Source organism: Gracilinanus agilis, chromosome 1 (genome assembly GCF_016433145.1).
Source record: "Gracilinanus agilis isolate LMUSP501 chromosome 1, AgileGrace, whole genome shotgun sequence".
Taxonomy (NCBI): domain Eukaryota; kingdom Metazoa; phylum Chordata; class Mammalia; order Didelphimorphia; family Didelphidae; genus Gracilinanus; species Gracilinanus agilis.
This window is the reverse complement of record NC_058130.1, coordinates 665573941-665586658: the sequence shown is the minus strand read 5'-3', so window position 1 is coordinate 665586658 and position 12718 is coordinate 665573941. Positions and strand designations below refer to the sequence as shown.

Sequence of the window (12718 nt, the reverse complement as noted above, 5' to 3'; positions counted from 1 at the left end):
GCTTATAACAAATGTGAAGAGTAAATCAAACTATCTTTGCCTGTCAATCAGCAACTTTTAAGTAAATAAATCAAAAACTTAAGTATTCCTACTTAGTTCCTTACCACTCACTAAGTAGGAGAATTCACAAGTCACTTGGTAGAGTTGGTGACAGCTCGAGATGCCACTGCCCCGCCCCTGGGCTAGGCAAATTAAAGGACTGCAATTGGCTCCCATAAAGTGGGGAAGGGACAGGAAGTGATGTGGAGAAAGGATTATAAAAAGTCCTGAACTTCCTGTCCAGGGAACTTTTTCTTTGGAGTCTCTGCTCCTTGGACTTCTTTGGAGGATGGCTCCTTGGGGCTTTTAGAATTCGACTTCGACTTGGAGCTTTTGACTGGAGTTTTTGGCTTTGGGACTTTGACTTTTGGCTTTGGAGCTTCTTGGAGATGGGGACTTTCTCGTTGGGTTCACAGCCTCAGAGAGCTTAGCTCATGAGGGTTTTTCTGCATTGGGACCTTTCTGGTGTGGGTTTTGAAAATATGGTGGCCAGAGACTGCATCCCCCAGCATTCTTTGCTGTGTTAAAGAGAATTGTATGTTGGAAAACTACACTCCCCAGCATGCCCCAGGGTTCCCACGGCTCCTGGTGTGAGATTGACCTATGAATGGACCAATGCCGTGCTAGGGAGGGATCATGCTCTCCTACTCCCAGGCATGGGATTGGTCTATATTAGGACCAATCCTGCGCCAAGGAGGGGCCTTTGGCTCAGATTTGATTAGGGGTTTGAGTGGGGATAGTCACTTTCAGGCTGGTGGAGCTCTGGTTTTTCTTTTAATAAAAGTTTTGTTAGAATAAAGATGAAGAGGTTTCTTTTCATCATTTCACCTGGATCCTGCCCGACTTGCAGGTGAGTGACTAGGATTCTCATGTGGAGTTCAAGGAGTGAACTTCATTTCACTGGATCAGCATTGTAGGCTTACCTCTTTCCCTTCCATATTTCTGTCTTTTTAATAATATTCCAATTAAACAAAATTGTTAAAAGCTGCTAATAGCTTTCCTGACTTAAGGGATAATAATCGGTGACCACTTTTTTATAACTCTTATTTAGTCAAAATCCCAATTTAACCATTATACAAAGTTGTTACTCTAGTTTTTTTCTCCATTATTGATATAATTATGATTCTACTGCATTTTGAACTGAATTCTCTTCAGTGTATAAATCCCTGCTCTTTAAAAAGTTAGGCATGTAAAGGAAGCTCATTAACTTTTCCAGTCCACTAGGGAACAATTACTGGGTTGTAGATTTAACAGTTTCTCTGTAAGTACCTAACTTGATGTCAAGAGGTACTGTACTCTCCAGAACAATTGAAACCATTGCTAAGTCTTTTAATAAAGTGCCTTGGAAGTTGGAGTCGGGAATTTTGGGGAGGAAGGAAGGAGGCAATACTTTCCTGCATTTTATAGGGGGACATAATAAGGCATAAAATATTTAAGAGACTTGCCAAAGGCTAGATAGTTAGTCCATGCTGGAGTTGAGTTCAAGGCCCAGATTTCCTGATTCCTAGATCACCAGTTCTTTGTACACTTAAGAAAGCTTTTTAATAACCTTTCCATAGAACTATGATGTTCTGTGAAAAGTTTATTCGACTTTTTCACAACTGAAGCTAGTCCTCAGGTGCTTTTGTAGAATTACTGATGATTTTCATTTTCTTAGAGAATATTATTTCTGAATCCAATTCCTTCCTATTTGATCCCCAAATTAAAGTTATGTCTTCACCTTACAGAATTGTGTTATGTTTTCAGGTATAACTGGGGCTGAGCCAGAAGGAGGCCAAAGATGAAAATATATTAATTTGTTTCATCCTGATCCAGACAAAGAACATCATAAGAAGTAAAGAGAAACACATGATTATGTTTCCCATAGCCTCCAGCCTTAACCTCACTACTTCAATAGTCATTATTAGCCCATCATTACAATTATTTCAATACTTTTGAAAAATTTCCAATATTAGTATTACATCATATTATTATTCTCTACCTTTCCCTCATAGAATTTTTAATTTCTTTTGAGACTCAGCTAAAATATCATCTACTATAGGAAGTTTTTGCTAATCATCCAGTTAAAAAAGTGGTCTCTAAACTATCTCATATTTATTATTTTTACTTATGTGTTCTATTATCCAGTAGGAAAAATTCCTCAAGCCCCTTAAGAGTAGGTAATTTTTCCTTCTTTGTCTTTGTTTCCCCAGTGTCTTCCACATAGTAGGTGCTTTAATAAATGTTTGTGGAAGTGAATTTATTACTCCAAGGATCCATTATATCAGTCACAGACTAATTCTATCATTGTTATAGATCATGATACTCTTCACTTTGCTGTTTTTCTATAACCAAGAAATTTTATCACATGGTGGCAGAATTTTTGGTGATATGTTTCCTTAAACTTATCTATACTAATTCTTGAACAGACAAGCTCAGTCAATTCAAGTTTCATTCAATAAACTTTTATTAAGCACCTACTATGTGTCATGCACTATGCTAGGCACTGGGGATACACATAGGAAAAAAGAAAGATAGACCTTGCCCTCAATAAATTTATAATCTAATCAGGGAAGACAACACAAAAAGGAAGCTGAAAGGGAAGAGAGAGAGGAAAAGGTACTAGATGAAGGGGTCAATCACCAGGGTTTTCTGGCTTGGTAAACACAACCACAGCTCGTCCTTCACTCGCATAACCTTTGAGAACACAAGATAGAATGCCAGGTCTGGATTCAGGAAGATTCTTTTTCCTGAGTTCAAATCTTGCCTCAGACGTGTACTACCTGGGCAAGTCACTTAACCCTGTTTACTTTGGTTTCTTCCTTTGTAAAATGATCTGGAGAGAGAAAAGGAAAACCACTCCAGTATTTTTGCTAAGAAAACCCCAAATGGGGAAACAAGGAGTTGAACGTGACTGAAAATGACTGAACAAAAACTAGCAATACTGGGCACTTGATTCTCCATCTCCTTGCTGCATATTTTATAGTTGGAAATCTTTGAACCTTTAAACTACATTACCCAAAATTTCTTTCTGTATTACCCAGAATGCTTTTCCCTTCATTTACATGTATTTTACCGTTATTTGTTATTTATAGTCCTGTAATCTCCTCCCTCTTCCTCTCTTTTTTGTCTCATGAGTGGGCTGGGTTAGCTAGGTGTCTTACTTTAGTTATAATTAATAAACTTTATAAAATATGATACTTAGTATTTTGAGATATTAATTTTAAAACCCACAATATATTTACAATGTATATTCCCCATTTCTTCAAAGTTCTTCCTCTTGATCTTTGCCTTTTTATTTTTTTGCAATTTCTATACTTCATAATGGTATGGAGGTACCAATGGATCCTAGAGGGTCATTTCTATGGACCCAAACTCTGGCAGGTTTTCATCAAAATGNTGGATCCTAGAGGGTCATTTCTATGGACCCAAACTCTGGCAGGTTTTCATCAAAATGGGAAATATTCAAGAACAGAACCAGGAAGGGAATCTCAACAGAGAAATAGCCTTGTAAGACTCAGAGGCTCAGAACCAAAAGGCTGGCCATCGGTTGCTAAATTTATTTTGGACACAAAAGTTCATAAACCACCTACTTATGGAAGGACCATGATGTATATATTGATGGAGGGATTCCCCACATTATGGATAAAATACTGGATGTTTTGAAATGGTGAAATGTCCTAATATTTCAATGATAATGGTTGCCCATAGCTATTTCCCAAGAAGCCCTTGCTTTCTTGGGACTCATAGAAGGAGAGTGTCCTTTGTGTTCATTTTGGGAACATTAGTCTAGAGGGGGTCCACTTTGCAAAATAAATATACTGAGGCATACATAATTTCACCTTTTACTATTGCAAGATCATGACATTTGAAAATTTTGAAGATGTTAGTATGGATACCTAAGCATTTCCTTTAGTCACTATCAGTGTATTCAAAATACTACAGCTTTTTAGGGCTGTATTGCTAAAAGGCAATAAAAGTATGGTGTCTTTTGAATGCATTCAAAAATACATAAAACACTCATTACTGGGTGGGGAAAACACCAAACCTTACCTTCTGTCTTAGAATCAATACTGTGTATTGATTGGTTCCAAGGCAGAAGAGTGGTAAGGGCTAGGCAATGGGGGTTAAGTGACTTGCCCAGGGTCACACAGCTAGGAAGTGTCTGAGGCCAGATTTGAACTAAGGATGTCCCCTCTGTAGGTCTAGCTCTCAATCCACTGAGCTGCCCATCTGCCCCCTTCACTCACCATTTTTAACAAATTTCATGGATGTCTTCAGTCGCGCAACACTGATATCCAGCTGTCCAACAACCTTACGATATCTTCCACAATCACAGACAGTACCTGAGTAATTTACAGGCAATTATGAATAAACAAAGGAAGAGAAAAACAGATATATTAAGGCAGAACTATTGTTTTATATGATTATCTCTGTTTAAGTTTAATAATCCTGATCATTAATTTCTGCTGGAAAATTTAAAAAACCCCTATCTTGGAATCCATACTAAGTATCAATTACAAGGCAGAAAAGCTGTAAGGGTTAGGCAATTGGGCTTAAGTGACTTGCACAGGGTCATATGGCTAGGAAGTATCTGAGGCCAGATTTGAAGACCTCCCATCTCCAGGCCTGGCTCTATACACTGAACTACCCAGCTGCCTCTTCACAGGGATTATCACTCACATTTTACAGCTGAAAAACCTGAGGCTTAGGTTGATTGGCTTTGTTCCCGATCACATAATTAACAGGTGATTCTACTTTCAACAATTTTTCCTCTACTCTCTATTTTAATCTGTTTTTGGCTTCCATAACCTCCCGAGATAGCCCATTCTGGTTTTGCCTACTCTAATTTTTAGGAGTTTTTCAGTGTCATGAATGTAAATTCTCTTCCCTGCCTTTATTTATACTCTTTGTGGCCAAGAGCAAATCTAAAACCTTTTTCCCATTTGCCAACCTTCCAAATAATTGGAGAAAGATTACATGTCCCATTTTAGTCCTCTTTTCTTGTATATAAATATTCTCAAGGTTTTTTGTTTTTTTCCCCCAAATAGTCTTTATATATGAGTCCTCTCACCATCTAGATTTGTTGCTGTCTGGATCGGTTAAGTTTCTTAATACTTTTCCTAAGATGTGGTTGTGGTTGTTTCTAGAGGAAAGTAAATATGCTGAGGCATATTACTCCTCTTATTTGGTACATTATGCTTCCATCAATGAGCTGAAATCACATCAGCTCATTCGACTGTCTTGTCACACTGATGACCTGTACTGAGCTTGTGTAACCACTAGAAAACCCTTTTTTTGTTCCCTGTTGCCTAGCTAGGATTCCTATACTTGTGCAGTTTTTTTTTAATTTTAGCATAGCCTGTATATTGTCAAAATGTAATCTAATAAGATGCATTTCAATAATTCATAAGATTGTTTTAGCTTGTTGAGAGAAAAATATTCTCTCTGTTGTTCAATGTGTTGCCTCTCTTTTAGATATGTGTCATCTGCAAATCTAATAAGGAAGACACCTCTCCTTTCACCAAAGTCATGGACATAAATGCTAATCATACGAACAAAATGCAAAGTTCTTTTCCAGCTTAGACCTTCCCTAAACTTCTGAATTGTTCCTGTGGTTTATATTGAATAGTTCTTTGGATAGAAGACATTCATATCAAAATACCAATTTGTTTTAATAGCTTAAAATTGCTTGGAGACATTTGGGACATGTTTTATATCATTGTTCAATCACGTGTGTCTCTTCATGACCTTGTGGACAATAACACATCAATGCTATCCATGACTTTCTCTTGACAAAGATATTAGGGTGGTTTGTTTTTTCCTTCTGCAATAGATTAAGGCAAACTGAGGTTAAATGACTTGCTGAAGGCCATCCAGCCAGTGAAGCCAATTTTGAATTCAGGTCTTCCTGACTCCAAGACCAGTGCTCTATCCATTAAGCCATCTAGCTACTTTATCATGGCTTTAAGATTTGGGGCTACTAGTTGGCACAGTGAATAAATCACTGGACCTACGGTCAGGAAAACGTGAGTTCAAATTCAGCCTCAGGTACTTACTAGTTGGGTAACCTTGGACAAGTCACTTAACCCTACTTGCCTCAGTTTCCTCATCTGTAAAATGAGAAGGAAATGCCAAACTATTCTTGGCAAAGAATCTTTGCCAAGAAAACCCTGAATGGAGTCACAAAGAACTGAAGAGGACTGAATAATAACCATTAAGATTTTTAATAAAACTGTGCCTTTTGGGGCATTTAAGGGTCTTGAAAATGTATAACTCTATGTGGATTAAGGTCAGATACTTGGAGTGTGAATTCTCTGTGCCATTTTTTTCTTCTATATCTCCTTTCTCTCTCATGGGAGCCTGAAACCTTTGCTCCTAGGCAGAGGAGAAAGTCTATTTATCTTTCTTTAAAAAAATGTTTACTTTGTCTTTATCAGCAGTGTTAACCATAGGCATATGCTAGTCTGAGAATTTTAACTGGGAATGAAGTTAGGAAAAGACAATTGCTGAGAGAGGGATTTTACACGGAGGTGTTTCATCATTAGTTCTGGCTCTGACTGGGGGAAGGGTTGTGGGGCTAAAGCTAAAACTAGAGGAAGTTTAAAATTCTTTTGTTAAAACTTTTAGAGCAAAAAAAGAATGTTTCTACCTATCTAGCAATTAACTCAGGTGTAGGGTGATGAGGTCAGATTAGATTCTTTGAACTTCTGCAAAAGAAGGAACAAGCAGGGACATAAATCTTAGTGGAGTCAGACAGAATATTTTAGGGCTGTCAAGGATGTCAGAGTTCAACCAGTGATACTTGTTGAGTTGGCTTAAATACTCTGACACTCTTCCCTATCTCAAAGTTTTTTCTATATCTACCAATCCCATCTAAACATTTTGATCTCTTGGGCAGCTAAGTGGTTCGATGGATTGAGAGCCAGGCTTAAAGGTGGGAGGTCTTGGGTTCAATTCTGTCCTCAGATATTTCCTGGCTATGTGACCTTGGGCAAGTCTCTCTCTCTTTTTTTTTTAAACCCTTACCTTCCTTCTTGGAGCCAATACTGTGTATTGGTTCCAAGGCAGAAGAGTGGTAAGGGTAGGCAATGGGGGTCAAGTGACTTGCCCAGGGTCACACAGCTGGGAACTGTCTGAGGCCAGATTTGAACCTAGGACCTCCTGTCTCTAGGCCTGGCTCTCAATCCACTGAGCTACCCAGCTGCCCCCTGGGCAAGTCTCTTAATGCCATTTGCCTAGCCTTTATCAATCTTCTGCTTTGGAATCAATACTTAGTATTGATCCCAAGATGGAAGATAAGTGTTTTAAGAAATTCAAAACATACCTATCTTCTGTCCTATTGCCTCACAACCCATCTCTGCTAAATATTGGGGAGTAGTAATATTGTACAATAAAGAAATTATGATCCATGGATATGAAATAACTTACTTATTGTTACAGGCTGAGTTAATGGCAGAGTTGGAACTAAACAGCTTCTAATAGGAATCCCCAACTCCCAATCTAATGTCCTTTGCATTAGCCATCTCAAACTGGAGGGGATTTCAATGACTGTATTTTGGCTCTTTGAAGGGTTTTCAATTAGATGGCTCTTTTTTTTAACAAAATCAATTTGGGACAAGGCAAGAGAGACTAGTAGAGTAGAGGCAAAAATTATTGACTAAAATGATTTGTCAAATTTGATTATTAATGCCCACAAGTAACACAGATAATTAAATGTTGTCTTTAGTTCAAATTAAATTTTTCATTAGTCTCCCATGAGAAGGAAAAGATGAAGTTACAATGAAGCAATCCAAATACCTTTCCTTACAAATACTGCCAGTGAAATCACCTCTTTGAAGGAGATCTTTTTGAGAAAAGTCGGCATGTTCTAAATAGCCAAAGGCGTAATTTAAGCAAGTGGCAATTCATATTTGTAAAAGAGTTGGTGAGTCTGGAAGCCAGGGAGACTTGGGTTCAAATTCTACCTCTGTCAAATTCTGGCTAAATCACCAGGACAGGTTACTTAATGACTGCAATGGTAAAAGCCATTTCTTCAAATGGAAATTCTCTATACCAATGAAATCACAGTTCTAGTACCTATCTCTTAAAAAAAATCCAGCAGGTCAAAGAAAAAATTTTAAATAAAAAACAAGTTTAAAATATAATTTTGTTCTTAAATTGAAATAAAGTCTGGCAGGCCTTTGGATGAAAGATCTTGAAGTATATGAGGGATGTTCAGCAAAGCACTGCTGGAATACTTTGGCACTTTCTTCCCCAAGATCTTTATTCAAATAACCAAGTCTGCTTCCCTGATGTGTCTGGGATGGCTTCTGTTACAGTTTACTTGACAGGTGGGGATCGCACTGCCCTATTTCACCAGTGGCTGGAAAAATCATCTAATGTTCTAAGTGAGGAAAGTTCCCATTTCTCCCACTGGCTAATTAAAACTCAGTGAGCTAGTCTAAGGAAAGTATTACTTTTAGGAATATGCTCTTTTATCCTTTTAAAATCCTATTTAGTAATGAATTATCAGCATCCACCTGATGGGATATGGAAAGTTGGTGAGAATGAAGAGAATCAAATATAGCATACCTGCTCTGCCCTTTCCCCCTGAGGCACCAGGCAAGCCTTTCTGCCCTTGGTCACCTGCAGGAAAGCAAAATAGAATCCCAAACTAAGTGAACAACATAGATGCGAATTATTTCAAGACAGCCATTGAAGAAAGGGAAAGAATATATTTAAGGAGCCAGCTAATTTCTTGGCTCTGTATTTTTTGAATCATTCCTGGCTGACGGTGAACACAGGTGTGACCTGTCAAACATTTCACTATTTTTTATTCTGCAATGGAGTATAAAAAAGATGGTGAAGGGATGGGTTGGACACTTTGTGACTCTATGGCTTCCACTTCATCAGATGCCAATACTCAGGGCAGTGTGTATGCTGCAAGATCTATTATTAAGATTTAAAAGGGTCCAACATTTTCTCAATTAAGAATCAATTAGGGAGTGAATGCTTGTGGTTCAGAATTCCACCTGCCTCCTGGTACCAGTGAATTCATTAAACCCCTAGATTTGCTGGGGGTGGTCTTGCCTTTGCCAACTACAAAACCACATTCTAGGATTTTATGTCATAACCTAAGCCAGTGGAAGTAGCTTGGCAAAAATGAATATCCTTTAGTCTTTTGTCTTTTATTTCTACTTTCTGAAAATGGGGAAGAATTGTTCAGGGTCGAGATTGCTCTTAGAGCCAGGAATACTCGGGTTCAAGTTTCTGAATCTGAAACTTTCTGACGGACTCTAAACAAGTCACTCAACTTTTTGGTCCTCTAGGCAGCTCTCTAAGACTCAAAGTTGTAGAGAAAGTCCCAGATTGCACTGGTAGAAGGAAATTTCTTCCTATGAGAGTTCTCTGTATCAATGAAATCACAGGTCCAGTTCCTATCTCAATATGAATTGAAATGTCTAAAAATGCTTAGTAAGAACAAAGAGCTCTGCAAGTTGCCATTAATAAATGAAAGGCAAAAATATTCAATATATTGTCAAAGGGCTCAATTAACATTATTGTTTCTTTTCTTTTTAACATGTAAAAAAAATTCAAGTTCCAATCTCCCCCACTGCAGACCTCCTCCCCCACTGAGAAGGCAAGCAATATGATATCAATTATACATGAAAATTCATGCAAAACATATTTCCATATTAGTCATGTCACAAAAAAAACAAGAAAAACAAAAGTTTAAAAAAAGCTGACTTCAATTTTCACTCAGTTTATCAGTTGTCTTTCTGGAAGTAGATAATATTTTTCATCCCGAGTTCTTTGTGATTGTCTTAAGTTGTGGTACTGATCAGAATAGCTAAAATCTTTCACAGATGGTAATCATTACTATATTGCTATTACTGTGTATGATTTCCTGGTTGTGCTTACTTCATTCTGTGTCAGTTCACACAGATCTTTCCAGGTTTTTCTGAAACCATCCCCTTTGTCATTCCTTGTTGTTGATTAGTCAATTTTTAGTTTCATCTGTCTCTTTGTGGCCTCCATTTGAGATTTTCTTGGCAAAGATACTAGAGTAGTTTGCCATTTCCTTCTCCAGCTAATTTTATAGATGAGGAAACTGAGGCAAAGAGGATTTAGTGACTTTTCCAGGGAGACCTAGCTAGTTAAGTGACTGAGGCTGGATTTGAAATCAGGAAGATGAGTCTTCCTTACTCCTGGATCTGCACTCTATCCACCTAGTAAACCTGTCCTTTCTTCTAGCACAATAATATTCCATGACAATCCTGTAACACAACTTATTCAGTCATTCTTCCATTTATGGTCATTCTCTCAATTTTCATTTCTTTGTCACCACAGACACTACGGTTTCTAAATTCAATCTTTGAAAAATCACATTCACTTCCTGAAACTAATCCTCCCCCATTCCTCACTCAGTTTGGTCTTTTCTTATAAAAAAAAAAAAAAAAAGACAAATCCAGCCTCAGACACTTCCCAGCTGTGTGACTCTGGGCAAGTCACTTGACCCCCATTGCCCACCCTTACCACTCTTCCACCTAGGAGCCAATACGCAGAAGTTAAGGGTTTAAAAAAAAGGAAAAAAAAAGACTAAGAAATTCTCTTTTTAAAGGAATACAGTAATATTTACTATACATTAACTGTATCATGACAGTGTATGCAGTATTTTACATCTATAGCCCCCAGCCACTGCTGGAGGTATTGTCACTTGCTTAATTAAAGATATCCTGGATTTTGGAATTTCATGTCCACGGTCAGGATGGAACTGAACCTACCCTTTACCCTTTAAACGTGTGCAAGTCCCCTCTTCTTCTTCTTTTAAATTTTTTTAAAATCCTTACCTTCTGTCTTATCATTGATACCAAGTAGTGCTTTTAAAGCAGAAGAATGGTATGGGCTAGGCAACTGGAGTTAAGTGACTTGCCCAGAGTAAGGTTTCCAAGTTAAGTTTAACTAAATTACTGGCTGATAGTATCAAGAGAAAAGTCACCAACCACCTCTCCAGACAGTCAGTTTCCAGAGAGTTGCCACAACTTCTCTAACTTTCTTCCCATAAATCTAATCTTCTTTAAAGAGCCCATGGTGATTTTTCCCCCTGGTCTTGCATTAAAAGGGGACAGGGCAAAAATCCTTGCTCTGGTCTACATCTCTACTTCTAATTATGCTATATAACTAATTAATAACTAATTAAACCTTACACCAGTGAAACACAATTAGCAAGTATCTGAGGCCTAATTTGAACCCATAACGTCTCATCTCCAGGGCTATTGCTCTATCCACCGAGCTGCCTACCTGCTCCAAATCTCCTCCTCTTTAGCTGCAATTATAATTTATGGATTATTTATGCAATCAGAACTTATGTGTGTCTAGTGTGTCTAGCATTGGGTTAGGTGTCATGGAAGATACAAAAGAAATAGATGATGCCTTTGATCTAAGGGTATCTCTTCATGTTCTCATTTGGAAGACAAGATACCTACACCTGGAAGGCAGATGAATTGGGATGTATGACACATGACAAAGTGGACTGGACACATATTGAGTGTTATAGAAAATAGTTGAACAAATAGTTCATGAGGGAAGAGGGATTTGAACAGGGCTTGGAAGGTAGCATCTTAAACTCAAATAGGACTTTTCTTCTGAGGCCCTATAATTATTCTGATTATGGCCCTAGAATTTCTAACTAATTTTTCTGACCTTTTCCTGTTCTGATTGAAAGGCAAATTAAAGCCAAGTTGAGATTAAGAGTAACCTGTGAAGTCACCTAGTGAGCTTGATAATGAACTTAGTATCAATTCTCTCTATCCTCACACATTTTTTCACAAATTTCCTGAAATTCCCAATTTACTGAAAAAGAAACAGAATGAGAGAAATAATGTGACTTCAGAATACCTACATACTAAGTGATATTTATCCTGCTCTTTGTGGTTTACAAAAGACTTCTACTTATATTATCTCATGTGAGCCTCAAAATACCTTGTAAGAGAAGTGCTGCATGTATTATTATTCCCATTTTATAGACGAGAAAACTATTAAATCATAGAGGGTAAATAATTTGCCTGTGTTCAAACAACTAGTAATTTCAGAGGCAGAATTGGAACCTAGGGATTCTTGATTTAGAGGCAGCTGGTGGTACTATGGCTAAAGGGCTCAACCCAGAGTCAGAAAGACATGAGTTCAAATTTGGTCTCAGATACTTATTAGTTGTATGATAATGGGCAAGTTTCAGAAATATCTGGGTTCAAATCTGGTCTCAGATGCTTATTAGTTGTATGATAATGGGCAAGTTATTTAACTTTAATTTGCCTTAGTTTCCACAACTGAAAAATGAGGACAATAATAGCACATACTTTACAGAGTCATCAAATCAAATGAGAAAATATTTGTAAGAAACACTTGGAATAGTGCTGGCACACAGTAGGGGCAATATAAATGCTTATTCCCATCCTACGCCCATCCTCTTCTCTTTTTGACTTCCAGGTCATACAATTCTCTCTTGAATCTGACATTACTATACTATACTGGATCCCCCAAATCTATGAGGGAGAGACAGAAAAAGAATGAGATGGAAGAGAGTGACAGCATATTTAGTAAAAGACTATTATTTACACTAAATAATAGCATTCATTTTCCATGCTTTTGTGACTATTTGTAGTAAATCAGATCCCCCCCCATCTATTCTTAAAATGAAATATTAATGTCCAGAAAGCTA

General features: G+C 37.6%; 1 protein-coding gene across 2 annotated transcripts in view; it reads right to left on the bottom strand.

Annotated features, from left to right (window-relative positions):
- The window catches only part of COLEC10 (collectin subfamily member 10), a 68361-nt gene that overhangs the window by 13245 nt on the left and 42398 nt on the right, over positions 1 to 12718 (bottom strand). For both annotated transcript variants that reach the window (XM_044668899.1, XM_044668906.1), the window contains exons 4-5: positions 8593 to 8646; positions 4269 to 4364 (exon numbers count right to left, since the gene is read on the bottom strand). In XM_044668899.1, the coding sequence (XP_044524834.1) occupies positions 4269 to 4364; positions 8593 to 8646 (150 nt within the window). The remainder of the gene's footprint in view (positions 1 to 4268; positions 4365 to 8592; positions 8647 to 12718) is intronic.